This window comes from Talpa occidentalis, unplaced genomic scaffold, assembly GCF_014898055.3.
Source record: "Talpa occidentalis isolate TD23 unplaced genomic scaffold, MPIMG_talOcc4v2.1 talOcc4.14, whole genome shotgun sequence".
NCBI lineage: Eukaryota > Metazoa > Chordata > Mammalia > Eulipotyphla > Talpidae > Talpa > Talpa occidentalis.
In genome coordinates this window covers 67,879,304-67,898,679 of record NW_023601433.1, presented here as the reverse complement: position 1 = coordinate 67,898,679, position 19,376 = coordinate 67,879,304, and the positions used below count along the sequence as shown (strand labels likewise).

Below are 19,376 nucleotides of genomic sequence, written 5' to 3'. Positions count from 1 at the left end.
CAAGAAGCCCAGATCGCTCCTAGAGGACTTCATTGAGCTATCAATTTACAAGAAATTATTCTCTTCCTCCTCCTTCCTGCCCAATATAATAAAATTGCGCAAGGACTAAATAAAATATGTTCTAGAAAGTTATCATGTCCATCTTTTTAACATCACTCACCCATTTGATATGGCTCCTGGCTAGTTTGGAATACCCTAACATGAGTGAAACAGAAGACTCAATATCCCCTGAGTGGTGAAAAACTAAAACATTTTTTAACTGAACCCATTTACCAAGGCCTTTGAGACTAAATTAGTATCTCATCTCCCCTGCCCCATAAGTATTTAAGTTTCTCTTCTGCTAAGATAGAGAGAAATGTATAAGATTTTTGAGAATATGTGATCTAAACAACTTGGCCATTATTCAAAACATATGTCCCATAAGGTATAAAAAAAAATCATTAAAACCCCATCTATAATTTGCTAAACAAAATCAGATTTACCTAGTAAATATAAAAAGAATCAAATTTTAAACTATGCTCAATTACCTGCATTGTGTCTTGCAATATATCCAAGTGCCCAGGCTGCAGCTTCCTTGACTCCAGGGTCAAAATCCTCCAAGCATATCACCAGTGTATCCAGGGCTCCACAGTCAACTATCGCCTGAGCTAGCTGAGGAGAATGTTTACCAACTGCTCTTAACACAAAGGCAGCTGCTTTCTTATAAAAACGCTACAAGGAGAAAATATACAAAATTCAAAGTGATCTGAGTATTTACCTAAGTTAATAAAGACTAATATCAATGTAAAAGTAACATTAACGTAAATAAAGCTCAACAGCTTTTAAATACAAAAGATGAAACATATCCTGCAAAATCATTTTGATTTTTTCATGTTTCTCCCATTGCTTTTATTCAGTAACTAAACTAAAACAATGCTATGTCTTAAGTTATACTTCAATTGTTTTACTCTGAAACATGCATTTAGAAATTATATAAAATATAAAGTTTCCTACAAACTCAAAAAATAATGAGATTTTATGTATCTGCATTACATGAGGAGGTATTTGCTTGACCTATGAGAACTCTTAGATTGTTAGCTTGTGCAACTAAATTTTGTCAACTAACATACTCATTTTTCTTACTTGCCCCAATCTCTAAGCATGGGACACCTTTGATGACCTCAATAGTCTTCTTGCCAGTGTCCCAAGTGATGCTGAAATAACATGTTCTGGGATGCACCACCAATCATCAGATAAACAAAAAGATGTATATTAAATATATGTTTTAAAACATTTCCTGGCAAATAAACTAGCCAAGCAATGATATACGTTATTTCTCCACTCTTAAAAAAGCTTTTTATAAAGATAAGTGTAAATAACATTTTGTGAGTTTTAAGTAATGCTCCATTTAAAATACTTGATATATAATTTTTATCTGATTAAAAAGAAGAAAAAACTAAAACACTAGACTACATGATTTTCTGCCTATAGCAACAAAATTAAATACATAGACAGTATATCTGACTGTCACACTCACTGTTGTCTTAAGGCTGGCATAATGATACAGCAAAGATGTCCTAAGCTTTCCTTTTATTAACAGAAACAATTATTGCCCTATTTTATTTACTTTCTTTACAATGATTACTATTGGGTTGTCAGAAGGTCGTGACACATGACTTTTCCAACAACCCAATAAAAAGAGAGTAGATAGCAACAGCACTTGTTTTGAAAGTGTTCCATTTATTTTGACTAAAATATTAGATACAATAGAAACTATGAGATAGAAAAAAACATCAGGTATTTTTAATATACTTTAAAATATTGATGATATTAATATGCTGTTAGTTATATTGTGATTTGCTATATATTTTAGCTTAAGTTTAACATATATTAATTTTAAAGTATTTGTTATAAAGTCCAATTGTTTATACATAGACAAATATTACTTATTGTAAAAAATCAGACTAGAGTTTAAAGTAGCTTTCCATAGATTAAGTTCTCATAATTGTGTAAAAGTAACAGTGAAATATTTCTTGTCATTTCCTTACGCTAATTTGACTTTTTTTTTTTTTTTTTTGTGGGACCCTCACCAGCAGCCACGGAATGAACAGATGAACAGGCGCTGCAGAGGCTGCCCGCAGCCTCGCAGCCCAGCGCTCAGCCGCTGCGCCACCAGGGGAGGCCCTAATTTGACTTTCTATATTGCAAATTTTCAAATGCACTCTTTACTGAGAACTACTAACTAGTCACTATTAACTACACGATAATCTACACTTCCAGCTCTTTAGTTTTTTTAAAAATTTATTTATGCATACAAGAGCTGGGGTACAGGCCAGAGATGCAGGGGGTGAGAGAATTCACCAGAGACAGAGCAGGGAACAGAACAGGCAGATTAACCATAAAGTTCACTGCTGAGGGGAGCAGTGAGCAAGACAGGAGAGGTCTGCTGTGCCATGTGGGTTGCTCCCCGGCTGGCCGCACTCCCGCCGAACTGGGTCACAGAGGCTGCAGATTGCCCCACAGTGCGGTGCCCTACCCAGGGAGGCCCACTTTCTGTTCTTTACCACCTTTCTCTTCTTCCCTAATTCCTATCTTCTCTCCTATTCCTCACCCAAATCATTTCCTTAGGGAAAAAACGGAAAAGTAAGTCAGAGGACTCCATAGCTCATAAAGAAGACATGAAGCCTCCTGTGAGGCTTATGTTTAAGAACTGGCAGGTGAAAGAGACAGAAGTTTGTGAATGACGCTTTATACTCTTTCACCTCACTTTTTGCCCCATTTCTTTATGTCTCTTTGCAACTAATGGAAATTCCTTCATATTTGGAAAACTTCTACTGAGAACTTTCTATGGGGAATACCAGAACACAGACCCTGCTCTCAGTGGAAAGAGCTAAGAGTCCAAGAAAAAAGTCTAAATATTTGGTAACAGAAATATCACCTATGAGACAAATTAAATTTCTGTGATTCCTTGCAGAGATAAAACACTCATTAGTAAATACCTCTCTAATTTATAAAATAAGGTAATTTAGGATTTTAATTTTTTATTCTGTAATAAGTACATGTGCTTAACATCCATTTTACCCACATAAAGTGTATAACTCAGTGGCATTTACTGCATCCACAATGTTGTAAACCATTCTCTGTTTAGCTCCCAAGTATTTTCATCACCCAACAAAAAGACCCCATATGTAGACTCTACTGCCCCCCTCTTTTCCTTGCCCCTGATAATCACCAATGTGCCTCTTTCTCTACAGATGTGAAGAGTCTGGGTATTTCATAAGGTAGAATCACACGCTATGCAGCCTTTCATGTTTGGCTTCTTTCTAGCAAAATGATTTCAAGCTTCCTCCATGTTGCAGTATATGCCTTTTTATGACTGATAATATTCCATTGTATGGTATATAACATTTTGCTTAGCCAGTCTTTCTTTTTGTATTGTAAATAATGCTGCTATGAACATTTGTGTACAAGTTTTGTTTGAACACCTGTTTTCAATTCTTTGGGAAATATAACTAGGAGTAGAATTGCTGGCTCACATGGTAATTATGTTTAACTTACTGAGGAACTGCCAAACTATTTTCCATAGCAGCTGCACCATTTTATACTCTTACAGCAGTGTATGAGAGTTCTCAACTTCTCTATATCTTTACTAACACTTGTTCTTTTCCTTTGTTTTCTTTTTGTGATGACCATCCTGATAGGTAACGCGATACCTCATTGTGGGTTTGATTTGCATTTCCTATTGACACATTTCCTGCTGTGGAACATCTTTCATGTCTGATGGTCATGTGTCTATCTGCTTTGGAAAAAATGTGTACCCATTTTTTAACTGGACTGTTTGTCCTTTGGTTATGCAAATAGGAATTTGATCTCAAAGATAAGTCAAGAAAAATATATCCCTAGGTCCTGATAAACTTCCTATGGGAAAGTTCTTCACTATTGTTTGTTGGTGCTTTATGAAATAAATTCCTTTGGATGTTCTCTGCCCCTTGCTGCAGAACTGACTCTTATAGTTTCCATTAACCAGTTCTCACCTCTATATAAGATTGCTGGAAATTACATTTGATTTGCCTCACTAAGAAAGATCCTATCATTTTAATACTGCCATTCACAGAATAACTGATTTAAGTATGACTCCATTAAATTTTTATACCATTTCCTCTTTGTATTAAAAGTTAGAATGGAAGGCTGTATATATCTACCCCAAAGTAAAATACCCTAAACAAGATGATGTGCCGTTCAAAGAACTGAAAGTTGTACCAGCATCCTAATCATTCTAATGCTACAAGCTTGTAACTGTACCCAACCATCACATTTTTTAAAATTCCAACCCCCCAAAAAATTAAATGTAACTTTTTTTTTAATTCTTACATTCTGTTCTGCTAATGAATAAACAAGCTGTGGAAGAATGTCACCCTTCACAACTGCTTCTGCTAGGTCTTCATTATAATTAGCCAGTCTCCCAAGAGCCAAAGCAGCAGTCTGTTGAATTGTTGGGACCACATCCAGAAGAAGAGGCCTCAGCAAAGACATTACACCTGAGTTAAATTATGAAAGAACAGAAATCAGCAAAATTGAAACTTTAAAAAGCAAACACATAATTCCATACATAGGCAGATGAGAAAATCAGGGGGAAAGTAGTAAAAATGTGGGATATTTAGAAAGATCTAACTAGGCAAGGCATAAAACAATACAAGTTGCATAGTAATTTTCAAAGCAGAAGAATAGCATGAAAATAAGAAAGACCTTGGAGTTAGGTGAAAAGTTTAAATCCTTGATTTAGCAAATATTGACTATGTGACCTGATAGGGCTGTCATAAGGAATGCAGAAAAAGGTTGTGAACCTTATAGTATATGGTCCAGAACATGGTAGGGGCAAAGGGCTAGGGGCACTTAAGGCATCATCTCCCCAAGACTTTGCAAAGCTTGTCATTCAGGGGAAAGATACAAGGAACACAATGGTGGTGGGGATAAAGATGAATAAATAAATAAGATAAGGTCCAATCTCCAACTAGAGTCATTCTGAGATACTGAGGGTTAGGTCTTCAACATATGAATTTGAAGGGATGCAATTCAGTTCAGAACTGAAGAGTTTGTCATGAAGATGTAATAAAATCATTCAACAATGATGGTATATGAATAGAATAGCATAAAATAGAAACGATATAAAATTGAAACAAGTACAAGTCCCTCAATAAGATGCTAGCTTTTGAATAAACAAATTATAGCACCTTCACATGGACAAATATGCATCTCTGAAAACCAATAATGATAGGAATTGAAGTGAAGATTTACTAGTAAGCTAGTAAAATTAGAGGACACCGTTAAATATGCCTTTATTTGGGGCCTCCCCGGTGGCGCAATGGGTTGAGTGCAGTGCTGTGAAGCCATCCACAGCCTCCGCAGTGTTGGTTCGATCCCTGCCGGCTGCAGAGCAACACACACGGCACAGCAGATCTCTCCTGCCTCGCCCACTGCTCCCCTCAGCAGTGTATTTTAGTGGATCTGCCTGTTCTGTTCCCCACTTTGTCTCTGGTGAATTCTCTCACCCTCCTGCACCTCTGGCCTGTACCCCAGTGCTTGTATAAATAAATAAATCTTTAATAAATAAATATGCCCTCATTTCTGTTAAAAATGTATATATTTCTACAGTAACAACAAAAACTTATAAGCAGGGGTCATGGAGTTGGAAGCAGCTCAATGCCTTTTAAATACATACCCTTTGGCAAAGTAAAAAAAAAAAAAAGCAGAAACAGTGCCAGGAAACGGCAGAGGCTGGCAGGGCCTGACTTGGGAACAATAAAGGGGCATGGGAAAAATTTGGGAGGTGTCATATATTCACTGTCTTGATTGTGGTGACACTTGGGTTTCACAGGCATCTACATAAAAAATAAAAATTAAATAAAACAATCACAATCATGCTTCATGGGTTTTTTTTTTTAAGATTTATTTTTATTTATTTATACAAGCACTGGGTACAGTCAGAAGCTCAGGAGGCTAAGAGAATTCACCAGAGCTAGAGCGGGGAGCAGAACAGGCAGACCCACAAAATACACTGCTGAGGGGAGCAGTGGGCACGGCAGGAGAGGTCTGCGCGTCACGTGGGATCCTAGCTGGCGGCTGGGCATCAAACAGGCACTGCAGAGGCTGCGGGCAGCTTCGCAGCCCAGCGCTCAACCGCTGCGCCACCAGGGGATGCCCTTAATGTTACTTTTTGCTGACTAATCTGATAATTTCTTTTTCATATGATATATTTATGTGAAGTCAGGGGCTTTGTGACTTCCAAAATATGATTAGAAGGTCAGTTCTTACTAGGTTATTATGCCTGGATATTTTTAACTAAGACTCAAGAACTCTGAAGTTTCATGTTAAGAAGGTGATGAATTACTCCATCTGGGTATGTAGTATTTAATTTGATTACAGTGATTATTAGTTACAGTTTTTACATAATATACAAGTCTCTCAATTTTGGAAAAATTCTGTTTACAATTTTAGCAGTCAAGTATTTCATCCCCAAAAAGAAATTTTACATAGCTACAAAGGCTCAAAGGAATTTTCTGCTTTCTATATTTTCTCCTTCATTTTTCTGCCTCATTTGGCCCTGGAAATAGAAGATCAATAAAATGCACATCATTCTTTTCCTTGTCATCCTGTATTCACTATTGATGTTGGGCATTCATGTACACACATCCACTCTATCACACTTTCTGTATGAGTATCCTTCATGCAGATAGTAGCACCATGTGAATTTTGAAAAATTAAAAATCGCTGAACCTATAAAAAAGTCAGTTTCAATTTAAAATCTGTGTTTAAATGTCATTTTTGTTAGAGGAAAAATTCTCAGAAATATTGCCACAAATTTCTAGTTCTTGAATTGCCTCTTAAGTGTTCAAAACCATCAGTTCCCAGGGACATGTTTTTAACGTCTTGCAACAGATTAAGCACAGAAACTTTATCATTCTAATTGTAGGTTTGTCCTAAAAACACAAGTAATAATTTAAGAGGAACTGAGAAGAATGAAAGCAGGTTAAGGAGGGAAGGGAAGGGAGAGAGGGAAGAAAGGAGAGAAAGAGGCAGGGAGCAAGCAGGCAGGCCAGCAGGCAGCACCTACAAAATAAAAATAAAGTTTTTCTTACCTGCCTGTAAGTAAAGTGAGTGAATGCATGAAAATTTAGATTCCATAAATTAGAGCAGTCTGAATAGTGGCAAAATGTCTGCTAAGCAAGGCCTCTAGCAAACAGCTAATTACCTCACTGGGATCTCCATTACAGGACCCATGTTATATCTAATATTAAACACAATTATATATTATACTCAAAATACCTATAAAAACAATGCTACCCATAAAAACTGATAAAATAGTATAAAATATTTCTGAAATTTAACTTGTAAAATAAATCTCTATTATCCTTCTCCCCAAATTTCATACCTTTGAGTATTTTCTATTTTTCTCATTCTAGCAACATACTGCAGACATTACTTGTAATACCTGCATTGTAAGCCACTTACACAAAAAATAAAAACAAACATTGTCACAATCATTCATTCAAAAATTAGATCAGGGGCCTCCCTGGTGGCACAAGGGGTTAAGCACAGCACTGTGAAGCTATCCAAAGCCTCTGCAGCATGAGTTCAATCCCTGGCTGGCCAGGGAGCAACCCACATGGCGAAGCAGACCTCTCCTGTCTCACCCGCTGCTCCCCTCAGCAGTGTATTTCAGTTGATCTGCCTGTTCTGTTCCCCACTCTGTCTCTGGTGAATCCTCTCACCCCCTGCACCTCTGGCCTGAACTCCAGTTCTTGTATGCATAAACAAATAAATCTTTTTTTAAAAATTAGATCAGGATTTACAAAGGGCAAGCAATAAGGCAGTCCCTATTCTAAAGAAACTATAATCTAGAGGAGATTAAAAAAAAAACCTCAAAGTAATCACAACTCTTTAACTCCTTTTTAATGCAACCAAAGTCTAGTTACTTTGATTTTGCATGAGAAAGGCATATAATAATCAGAAAGGAAATGTCAAACATTTCCAAAGACAAAAAATTAATCCTCATGCTACATGAATATGTATATATGTACATACATACATACATCATCCGCTGTTTTATAAAACTATTAAACATCTCAACTTTTTTCCTTTACAAACAAGTATCTGAAAATTAGGCCTTTGAGTTTATTTAAATCATGGTAAAGCTGTCTGGTTACCTCTTATCTTCTTTGTTCCATTTTTAAATATTTTTTAAATTGTGTTCCTTTTTATGGTAGTACACAATACATATAATTTAACATTTTAACAATTTTAGGTGAAAATTCAGTGACATTAAGCACAGTCACAATTTTGGGCAGCCATCACCACCATCACACCCAAATACTAATGTCACTAACAGACATGTCTTACCAATTACACAGTATCTTCCCGCTCCCCCTAACTCCAGACTCTGGTAACCTCTAACTTCTGTCAGTCTGATTATGCCTATTAGAGGTATCTCGTATAAGTGCAATCAAGTAGTATATGTCCTTTTCTGACTTATTTCACTTAGCATGTTTTCAAGTTTCATCATGATGTAACATGTTTAAGAATGGCACTTCTGGGCCTCCTTGGTGGCACAAGGGGTTAAGCACTGCACTATGAAGCAATCCGCAGCCTCTGCAGCATGAGTTCAATACCCAGTCAGCCAGGGAGCAACCCACATGGCGCAGCAGACCTCTCCTGTCTTGCCCGCTGCTCCCCTCAGCAGTGTATTTCAGTCGGTCTGCCTGTTCTGTTTCCCGCTCTGTCTCTGATGAATCCTTTCACCCCTCCAAGCCTCTGGCCTGTACCCCAGTTCTTGTGTGCATAAATAAATAAATCTTAAAAAAAAAAAAAGAATGGCACTTCTTTTTAAGGAAGAATAATATTCCAGTATGTATAATATCACATTGTTTCCATTCTTCTGTTGATGAACATTTGGACTTTTGTTACCTTTGGTTATTGTAAATAATGCTGCCCTTAACACTGGTGTGCCAGTATCCATTCCAGTGCCTGGTTGAAAGTCCTTGCTAGGTCAAATACTAATTCCATGTTTAACATTTTGAGGACCACCAAAACTGCTTTCCACAGTGGCTGAATCATTTTACATTTTCACCAGCAAAGCACAAGGGTTGGGCCTCCCCTGGTGGCGCAGCGGTTGAGCGCTGGGCTACAAAGCTGCCTGCAGCCTCTGCAGCACCGGTTCGATCCCTGGCCACCAGAGAGGGTCCCACATGGCGAGACAGACCTCTCCTGCCACCGGCTGCTCCCCTCAGCAGTGTATTTCTTTGTCAGTCTGCCTGTTCCTGTTCTGTTCCCTGCTCTGGCTCTGGTGAATTCTATCACCCTCCCATGTTTCTGACTATACCCAGTGCTTGTATTAATTAATTGATTAATTAATTCATGAATTAATGAATGAATAAATCTTTTTAAAAATTTTTTTAAAAAGCACAAGGGTTTAAATTTCTCCATATTTTCACAAATATTTGTTATTTTTTGTTGTGTTTTATAACACAACAAAAAATGAAGTGGTATCCAAAAGTAGTTTGATTTGCATTCCCCTAATTAATGGTGAGCATCTTCTCATGTGTTTATTGACTATGTGTAGATCTTCACAGAGAGATGTAATTTAAATTTTTCACCCATTTTTTGAGGTGCATTTACTCTTGTTGAATTATAGTACTTTATATATTTGAGATATTGACCTCTTAGCAGATATTTGCTTTCAAACTTGCATTTTATAAAGAAGGATCACTCTGGTTACACTGGAAAGAAAAGATGAAAACAGACAAGATGATGGCAGGAAGACCACTTGGGAATCTATTGTAGAAACCTAGACCAGATGTGAAGATAGACTAGAGAATAGTAATTGCTAATGGGAAAGAGAAAGTGAAAGTTCTGAGGCGACATATAGGAGACAAATATTATTATAAAGAGAGGAAGGAATCAGTGACAATTCTAAGTTTCTGGCGTGGACAAGGGATGCATGATAGTTGCAGACTACTGAAGAGTGATAAATTCCATTGTCCTGAAATGTAAAGTGAGAGGAGTGACATGGCAAAAGATAAAACTGGAGAGGTTTGGGCCAGATCAAATCTGGCTATAGATCAAATTAAGTCTTTGCAATGTTATTCTAAGTGAAATGGAAAGTCATGGAGCTAGAGCTGTATTGTTTGTGCCACTTACTCTTAAAAAGAGGTAAATAAATGAAAATGGAGACTTTCAGTAATTCTCTGGTCTACCACATATGGCAGGGCAGGCTGTATTCTGCACAAATCCAGGAAATGCCATTTACATAGATTATGATATAAATGGTGTTCCTGAAGCATGGTAGTCATCATTGACCTAGTATGTTATATGGTTTTCTGATTTATTTTATGTGAATAAATGTCTAATCTCCTCAGTAAAATAATTAACATTTCTAGAGCAGAGCTTATGTTCTATACTTCTTTTCTATTTATTGAATTATTTATCACAGTTCTGAATATACAGATAGCTCTTGCAGAAACCCTTGTAGTCTTGGTTCTGGAGACCACCATTTTACTTCTGTTGTACTACTTTTTAAGTAAGCCTTCAATTTGAACAAAATACAGAGGGGATATTGTTAGACTAATTCTACAAAGACACTTCCATGGAAAACTAATGTAATATAGTCTCTGTACATAATTTAATAGAGATTTTAACCAGACATAGCAATAGAACTTACATACAGAAAATGTGTGGAGATCGTTTCCTTTGGAGACACATGGACTCATATCACAAGCCCAAATACCACTGTTTTCACCTACATTTTTTTAAAGATTTATTTATTTATGCATACAAGCATACAGGCCAGAGGTGTGGGGAGGGGAGTAGGTAGGTGAGAGGATTCACCAGAGACAGAGTGGGGAACAGAACAGGCAGACTGACTGAAATACACTGCTGAGGGGAGCAGTGGGCAAGACAGAAGTGCCCTGCTGTGCCATGTGGGTTGCTCCCTGGCAGCCGAGATTAAACTCATGCTGCAGTGGCTGTGGATAGCTTCATAGGTTGCATCTTAACCCCTTGCGCCACCAGGGAGGCCCTGTTTCACCTACATTTTTAACATAACTTGAATATACCATACATTTAAAATTGAATCCCTTTTAATGTCAAAACCAAAATTTCACTTTGAAAACTAAATAAGTCTAATTTGTGTCATCTACAAAGCAAGGCTGAATTTTTTCTCAAGGTGTGGTCTTGAGATTCTCCTAGGCCCAGCACATCTACTCAATCAAAATTTCTAAGTTCAGGCTCCAGTAAATGAAAAAGTCCTTCAAACAAAATATGGTTAAATGAAATAATAGAGAATACATTCACAGCCACCAGCCAACAAATAGCAGTTGCCTCCCCAGTAACTGTGCTCAGAGGTCCAGGGCAAGAGGCAGTCACTCACAAAGCAGCTGACCACCCCCAGCTCTGATAAAGTCTCTCTTTGATGCCTGCAGGCTCTCAGTCCAACAACTTTCTGAAGTACTATCTTGTTTGTCAACTTCCAGTGGATTGCACACTTTTTCCTGGTGCTTTTAAAGAGCTTCCTGTTTGATAAGGCTTCCTTAGAAGCCATAGGAAGCAGAAAGGTCATCTAGACTCAGGCCAGTTTAAGCCCTAAATACAACCCCAATGCTTCAACCTACAAATGTCCATCAGTGTTAGTCGCCTCATCTAGACTCCTCTCAAACTCCCACAGTGGTCTCAGGAGACCTCGAAAGTCAATTACATGCAATTACTGGACAGCCATTGACAATCAAAGGCCTAATCAGAAGACTTACTGAAACAGTTGACATTGAGGTTCATTAGGAGCTCCTAGAACCATTGGAAATCGTTACTCTTATCTGCAAAGGCACAAGGCCAAGAAACAGTGAAGAAACAGGTTCCACCCTCAAGTCAGCACTACCCTCATTTTGTGAAGAAGGTGGTTATCCAAACTCCTTTGGGTTTAAGTATGCACACTGAAGAAGATACCTACTCTACCTACCTGAGCTATTATAAGAATAATTTTTTAAGAAGTATGAAAACAGGGGCCTCCCTGGTGGTGCAGGGATTAAAGTCTTAGCGCTATCAAGGTAGCAGCAGCCACTGCAGCACAAGTTCAATACCAGCCAGGGAGATAACTCACATGGCCACATGGCACAGCAGACCTCTCCTGTCACACCCACTGCTCCCCTCAGCAGTGTATTTTAGTAGATCTGCCTGTTCTGCTCCCCACATTGTCTCTGGTGAATCCTCTCACCCCGCCCGCTCCCCCACACCTCTGGCCTACACACCCCAGTTCTTGCATGCATAAATAAATAAAAATAAATCTTTAATTAAAAAAAATATGAAAACACTTAGGAAAATAATGCTACCTGCCTTCACTCTATTTAAACATGTTGAACACCTGCTCTATGCTAAGCGCTGTGCCAGGCATGGAATTTACAGCTGGTGGAGAATGGAAACGAAATCCAATTGTGGTAAACACTATGAAAGAAAGATACTAGGAGTAAGAAAGCATAAACCAAGAGATTACCTTACTATGAGGGCTCAAGGAAAAGAACTCAAATGTAAATTAGAATTAAAAAATACATAACTTTTAAAAGAAATTTAGTCTCTAACATTAAATTTTAGCCCACATATTTACCATTTCTAATTCTCACCTTCATAAGCTCATATGAAGCTTGGATTTTTTTTTTTTTGATTGTCCAGTTTTTCCCCCAAGAAAACAATTAGATGACAGCCCTTGATACAGTATTTCTTACATACCAATGCTTAGATGACAAAACAGAAAAATGTCCATATAGGAATAAAGGTTTGAAACACAGAATAAAAATCTAAACAATCTTGTTTTTAGAACATATTGTTAAGGCACATAAAGCTTCAAAAAAATTAGAGTTCCCTGAGGTATTTTCCACTTAAGCATATATAACAAACCTCGATCCCTATTATTTTTATAAATCTTTTTTTTTTTTTTTTTTTTTTTTTTTTTTTTTTTAAATAGAGGCATGTTTTATTTATTTATTTATTTGTTTGTTTGTTTTGTTTGTACATGCACTGGGTACAGTCAGAAGTGCGGGAGGGTGAGAGAATTCACCAGAGCCAGAGCAGGGAGCAGAGCAGGCAGAAGGACCGAAGTACACTGCTGAGGGGAGCAGCGGGCGGCAGGAGAGGTCTGCGCGCCATGCGGGACCCTCCTCTGGTGGCCAGGGAGCAGCCAGGAATCGAACTGGCGCCGCAGAGGTCACCGGCAGCTTCGCAACCCAGCGCTCAACCGCTGCGCCACCAGGGAGGCCCCCTATTATTTTTAAGTCAAGCTTTGAGTTAATTATTTTATATTCAAAACTCTAAGACTCCTATCTTAGGAAAATAAAATCAAATTTAAGTAATCTGGCTGGGTTTTTGCAGGTGTTTTGCAAATTATCTTTTAATTTCAGTGTTCTCTGGAACTATTTTGTAAGAGAATGATGGAACATGTATGTACCTAACAGGAAATGCATTAAATACATTAAGAAATGCTTAGTAGAGGTTTTTCCTTCATACAACAAATTGAGGAACTATATAATTAAGCAGAAGAATTTCACCCTTGCCCAGAAACACATAATTTAATATCATTTTATTTCAACATATATTACTATTCTCCAAATTCTGAACCTATTAAATTTCCTAAATCTTTTAATTAGTTCATAAGATGCATATATAAAGTGTTATGCAAAGTTCTCTATTCCTATTCTTCTGAAAATGCACAGAACCACTAATTTGCCATATTTATTATTTTACTTTAGGTGATAAGTAAAATATTACAAAGTATTAGTTTAAACTTTACCACCACTTTTCTTATATAAATAGCTCATTCAGAAGTAGTTTATTTATATAGTTAAGCAATTAAAAATAATTTTCTTAGAGCCTTTATTAGCTTATTTCAAAAGACCTAACCAACCTAAGATTGGACAGGTATTCCATTATGCCATTAAATGTTTTTTATATTTTATAACTAATCAACCACTTCCATTCCATAATTGGTAGAAGTAACCATGTATTGTTTCTATCATTACAATTATGTGTTATTAATAATTAAAGGAGGAGAAGTGTCAAAATTCATTTTTAAAAAGCTACCAAGATTGCTCAAATAAAGAAATTTTGTAACATTAAACCTTTTAATGTTTTCAGTTATGTCCTTTTGATTTATGAGGAATAAAATCTCAATGAGAAAAAAATAACTCTAGATTTATAGACACATTGTACACAGTTCTTTCTGGTAACAATTTTAATTGGAACTCAAACTTATTCTTACCCAAATCTTCAGGAGATATCTTGCAAGCTTTCTTTGTTCTGATAATTTCTTTAGACTTAATAGTAAAACTAATTCTATTCTAAACATATCAAGAATGCAACAAAAAAGTTCAAAGATGTAAAATGAAGTAACACTCCAATTATAATTGTCATAATCAAAGTTAATTTCACATTAAGTAAACTCAAAAATTCTTAACAAGTGAGCCAGTTATTTATCATGGAAAACGTTTGTCACAGTATCTAGACTCATGTTTAGGGGAAAAGTGAGAAAAACAAAATCCTTCCAAGAATGCAGGAACATTGTAAAAGTGGAATAAAATGGATTGCCATCAAAAGGAAGTTAACTTGACTGGAAAGAATATCTTGATCATAATATGCAGTTACACATACAACCTGTGGCTCATTCAAAATTATTTTTAAAACATGTCATCTGTTGGGTTTTTTTTTTTTTTAGAATAATTTGGATGGTTAAGCTAATTGACTACAAAGGAAACTTTTCATAACAAAGCATTGAGATTATTTTAACTAAAGGGATATTTTGGAATTATCACTATCTACCTCTATTTACAATTACTAGAGGAATGCTTAAATTGAATCTAGATGACATAAAAGTGTTAAAATAATATCCTTGTGAAAAGAAAAATCTTATCATTTCATCAAGATATCAGCCCAGTGCATATAACTTCAAAACATTATTATATTCCTTTTGTATCACTTTCCTTAATAAGTCTGACCACAAATGGAAAGATGTGGCTATTTAAGAATGTGTAAGTCACTTATACTTTGGTGATCACATAACATAAATTTGGATCAATTCAATTCTATAATATTCTCCACATGTTCACTATAGGAAGAAATAACCTGCCTCTACTATAGTAAAATGTGATTGACACTCTGTATCTTAAGTGATACCTATACTTTCATATTTCAACATCAAATGTTGAAAATGTCAATTTCCCTTTTAAAAACTGTTTTAGCTTAGCTATATGCATACTGTCCATAAGACATGAGTAAACAGCAAGTGTCCTTTCAAAAGGCTAATAAATAGGACTGAGAAAAAACTTAAAAAGTGCTTTTTAGAATGTCACATGCTCTAATGAACATAAAACAATATATATATAACATACTGTGTCCAGCACTGTTCTGAGTACACTGAAGAGTATGCATAATTGAACACAGACACAAACTGTTCCACGTGGAACAATTCCAGAACAAATAATTATCATCTTTGAAATAACAAATAAAATGGAAAAAAAGATTAGTGGTTGCTCAAGGTGAGAGACAAGAATAGATGGTTATAAAAGGGCAACACACGAGACCCTTGTGATGACTCTGCTGCTGATAAATACACTTGGGGTTAAATCATATAAAACTAAACATTCACACACAAATAAATAAAACTAGAGAACAGGAATAAAGCAATGGATTTGTATCAATGTCAACATTCTGTTTGTGATTGACTATAGTTTTGAGATACTGGGGATCTCTCTATTAATTCCTACATCTACAAACTAGTCCATAATTATCTCAAAATAAAGTTTTAAATAATTATGAAACACTCTATTCTAAATACACCCTACCAAAAGAAAATAAAAACAAACAAAACCAAGAAACTGCCATCTAGAGTGCAAAGGAAATTATCTTCAAACACACAGAGTAGTAAATATTATTTCTAAACATTCTTTCCTGTCTGTGCTCTCAATTTTCTTTAAGTTTTATGTTAATTTAAATCAGTTTTGATTATCATTCCTACAAATTGAAGATCTGTCTTGACAGAGCAGTGAGAACATGCTAGTTGAGTTCAGCTAGTTGTGTGATCATGTCTAATATGAAGAGGAGGACAGGAAAGAGAAGAGCAGAGGAAACAGTGACAGGATAATGGTGTAATGGTGGTTTGTGTTTCTCTCTCTCTCTCTCTCTCTCTCTCTCTCTCTCTCTCTCTCTCTCTCTCACACACACACACACACACACACACACACAGAATGCAAACTTGAGGGGTGGAAGGAGCGCACTATAAGGATTTGTCAAAAGTAAAATCTACCTTATCAACTTTAAATCTCTTGGGAAAAGTGCGAGCATATCATTGCTCTTCCACTACCCCAAGACCAGAAAAAGTGTGTCAAGGGCTCTGGAATTCCTTTGCTGTGAGGAAATGGAAGGTTATCAAAGGCGGGGTTGATATGCAATGACACCCAGATAAAATAGGCCTCTTCAGGGTAGATTCCCATTCACGAAGGAAGACGTCCAGGCAATGCAAAGCACGTTGACTTTCAACCGGACACTCCGTCGCAATGAAAATGGAAATTAGGACGTCGGGACTCTCACACCAATCAGAAACCTGGACTCACCCCCACACAATGCCAGTCTTCAAGAACACCGTCCTCCAGGCCCCTTCCAGCATCCCCAAAATCTTGAGCCGGCGGGGGAGCAGGGCACCCGCCACCCGGGGGAAGACAGCCAGGGCAACGCATGGGCGAGGCAGGAACGCGGGCACCCAGGCTGGGTTTGGCGATGCCAGGGGCGGTGGGAGGACGCGGCAGGGACACCCCGCGAGGGGCGAGGACCCGCGACCAGGGGTTCAGGAGCGGGGCGAGGAGGTGCCGCAGGGCCAGGGGCGCAGGGAGGCAGCCGCGAGCAGGAGCGGGGCCGGGCGAGGGAGCCACGTCCGGGCCAGGAGACGCGGGCGGGGACCGGCACTTACCCGCGTTCTGCAGCGTCTCGATGTTCTGGGGTCTGGTCGCCAGCTCGGCCACCATCTGCACGAACTGGGTCCGAGCCTTCTGGTACTGCTCGAACACTGCGGGGAGAGGCGCGGTCGAGCGGGCCCCAGCCGGCCCCGCCGCTCCCCCGCCAGCCCGTCGGGGCGCCCCGCCCGCCCCGGGCCCTACCTTGCAGCACCTGCCTCTGACTCATCAGGCCCGCAGGTGTCCGCCCGCGACGGGGCCGGCGGGGCGGCGAGTGCGCGCGGGGCCTGCGAGTCCGCACCGGGGGCGACGGCGGCCACCGCTCCGCTGCGACGGGCGCCGCTGCTGTGTGTACGCGCGTCTCCCGGGTAACCCACCGGAACCGGAACGCGGCCGCGGCCCCGCAACGGCCAGTCCCGGGTGACGTCACGGCCGCAGGGCTGGGGCGCCCCGCGCCGACGGCCGGCCTGGGGGGGCTGGGGGGAGCTGGGGTGGGCACTCCCCCTGCCGCGCCTGCCCGGGTCTCCCGGGTGCCCAACCCCGGGCTTCTGCGGGAGCACAGCGCCCGTCGAGGGGCGGGCACCTCCAGGGGCGCGGGCTCTCTCCAAACTGCGTCCACCCGGTTGGTCTCTTGTCTGCCCCGGGGACGCGATTCCCTGGGAGGCAGAGGGGGCGCGGGAGGGGAGATGCGCAGAGGGAGCCGGCTGAAGTGGTCTTGGCTCCATGGTCAGAGACACTCACATGTGACGTGTGTGAGCTGATAAATACGCTGTTGTCGAGGCAACTTCAACGTCCAACCCAGACATTAATCCGGACTCTTCAGTCCACCCATAAATGTTTTATACACCCATAAATGTTTCAGGATTTATGGTTTCAGGATTCCTGGTGGGTGCAGACGAGCATTTTTATGCAAGTATACTATATAGAGAGCAATCTAGAAGCACTCTCAGAGATTCAATGAGAAAAGAGAGGGAATATGATAAATGTGCTTTCTTCCGTGGCTTTCCCCGAATTCCTAACTTTACTGCTTCCTCGCTGTGGTTTTTGGACGCTTGTCTTTGTCTTTTAAATTTGTCACTTTTCTCTTGAATGGCATTTCCAAAAGAAAGGGAGTGAGAATCTTACCTGGAAAGTCTTGATCAAAATGTTTTAACCACGCATCCTAGTTAATAGCACTTTCTCTCTTTACCCAGTTCCTCTTAACAAAAATTAAGCACTTAATCTAGCTTGTCTGGGAAAAAAAAAAAAAAAAAACAACTGTACCTAATGTTTCAAAGACAGCTGCTCCACTTTAAATGTTTGTCCATTACAAAATACAAGTTCACCAGGTGTCAGGTGGGTAGATAGCCGCGGCTGCTGCTGACTATTGCTAAGACAGGAAACTTCTGGATATCTCCTCTGCAGTAGAAGAGTGTGTAAACTTAGTTGGTTCTCCTCTTTGGGGTGAGCCCTCTCTGATAATCTATGAAATCTCACTCTGACTTGAGGTCTCTGATGAAGGGCTGACATTTTGTGGAGCCCCAAATAGTTGAGGAATGGACCAGCAGTCAGGGGGATAATGTGTTCAGTAATGTGTGTTCTGTTACCCCAGAGCAGTTACATGTCTTTTGCCCTGCAATTTACAAACCAATGATCCCCACAATCCCTTTACTTAACTCTAAGGTAGAAGTTGCAAAGTGATCTGGAATTTCTCTAAGAACACAAGTTCTTTAGTTTTTGGTTTTTCCATTTAGAGGGTGTGGGATCACATTGAGCAAATAATCAAAATTGTAATCAACTTTCACTTGAAACTTTTTTCAGTTCCTTGTCACATTATTTTTCAAAAATCACCTTAAAACTAAGAAGTACCATATTTTGTTTTAGTCCTTCAACTATTCAAACCCCTGGAGCTACTAGAGCTGCCATTTTCAGTGATTGCTTTATAATGTATTATTTCCTTTAAAAATGTTCAGATAAAAACTCAAGGGTGAAGAAGTGGTCTAAACCTATAAACATAACAGTTTACTTGTGGAATGCTACAAACTTGAGTTCAAATTGCATATAAGCTATTTTTAAACTAGATTTTGAGTGTCACTAATAATATCTATAAGTTGAATGATATATTTCCTGATAAAACACAATATAGGAATTCTACTTTATATCAATGGACATATTAAAGAAGCAAGATCTTTGCTCTTTAGCCTTTTAAAAAATTTATTTAAATTAAAAGATGAAATGCAACATAATACATAATACACATTTTAATGAATTGTTTATAATTGCAATTTTGAATTGTAATAAAATATACCAAGAGATTTTTTACTGACAAGAAAGCCAATCTATATTTGTCATTCACTTTAAATTTTATTAAGCATGAAATGAAAATATTTTAAAACAAAATGTTTTACAAAGCTAAGTGAATGCTGCATGATCACATACATC

At 38.6% G+C, this 19,376-nt stretch overlaps 1 protein-coding gene across 1 annotated transcript in view; it reads right to left on the bottom strand.

Moving 5' to 3' along the window:
- SPAG6 (sperm associated antigen 6) overlaps nucleotides 1–17,243 on the bottom strand; it is a 49,402-nt gene extending 32,159 nt beyond the window's left edge. The window contains exons 1-4 of the mRNA XM_037510701.2: nucleotides 17,160–17,243; nucleotides 16,973–17,068; nucleotides 4,351–4,517; nucleotides 528–711 (exon numbers count right to left, since the gene is read on the bottom strand). Coding sequence (XP_037366598.1) covers nucleotides 528–711; nucleotides 4,351–4,517; nucleotides 16,973–17,068; nucleotides 17,160–17,184 — 472 coding nt within the window. The 5' untranslated portion in view covers nucleotides 17,185–17,243. The remainder of the gene's footprint in view (nucleotides 1–527; nucleotides 712–4,350; nucleotides 4,518–16,972; nucleotides 17,069–17,159) is intronic.
- Nucleotides 17,244–19,376: the final 2,133 nt, after the last annotated feature.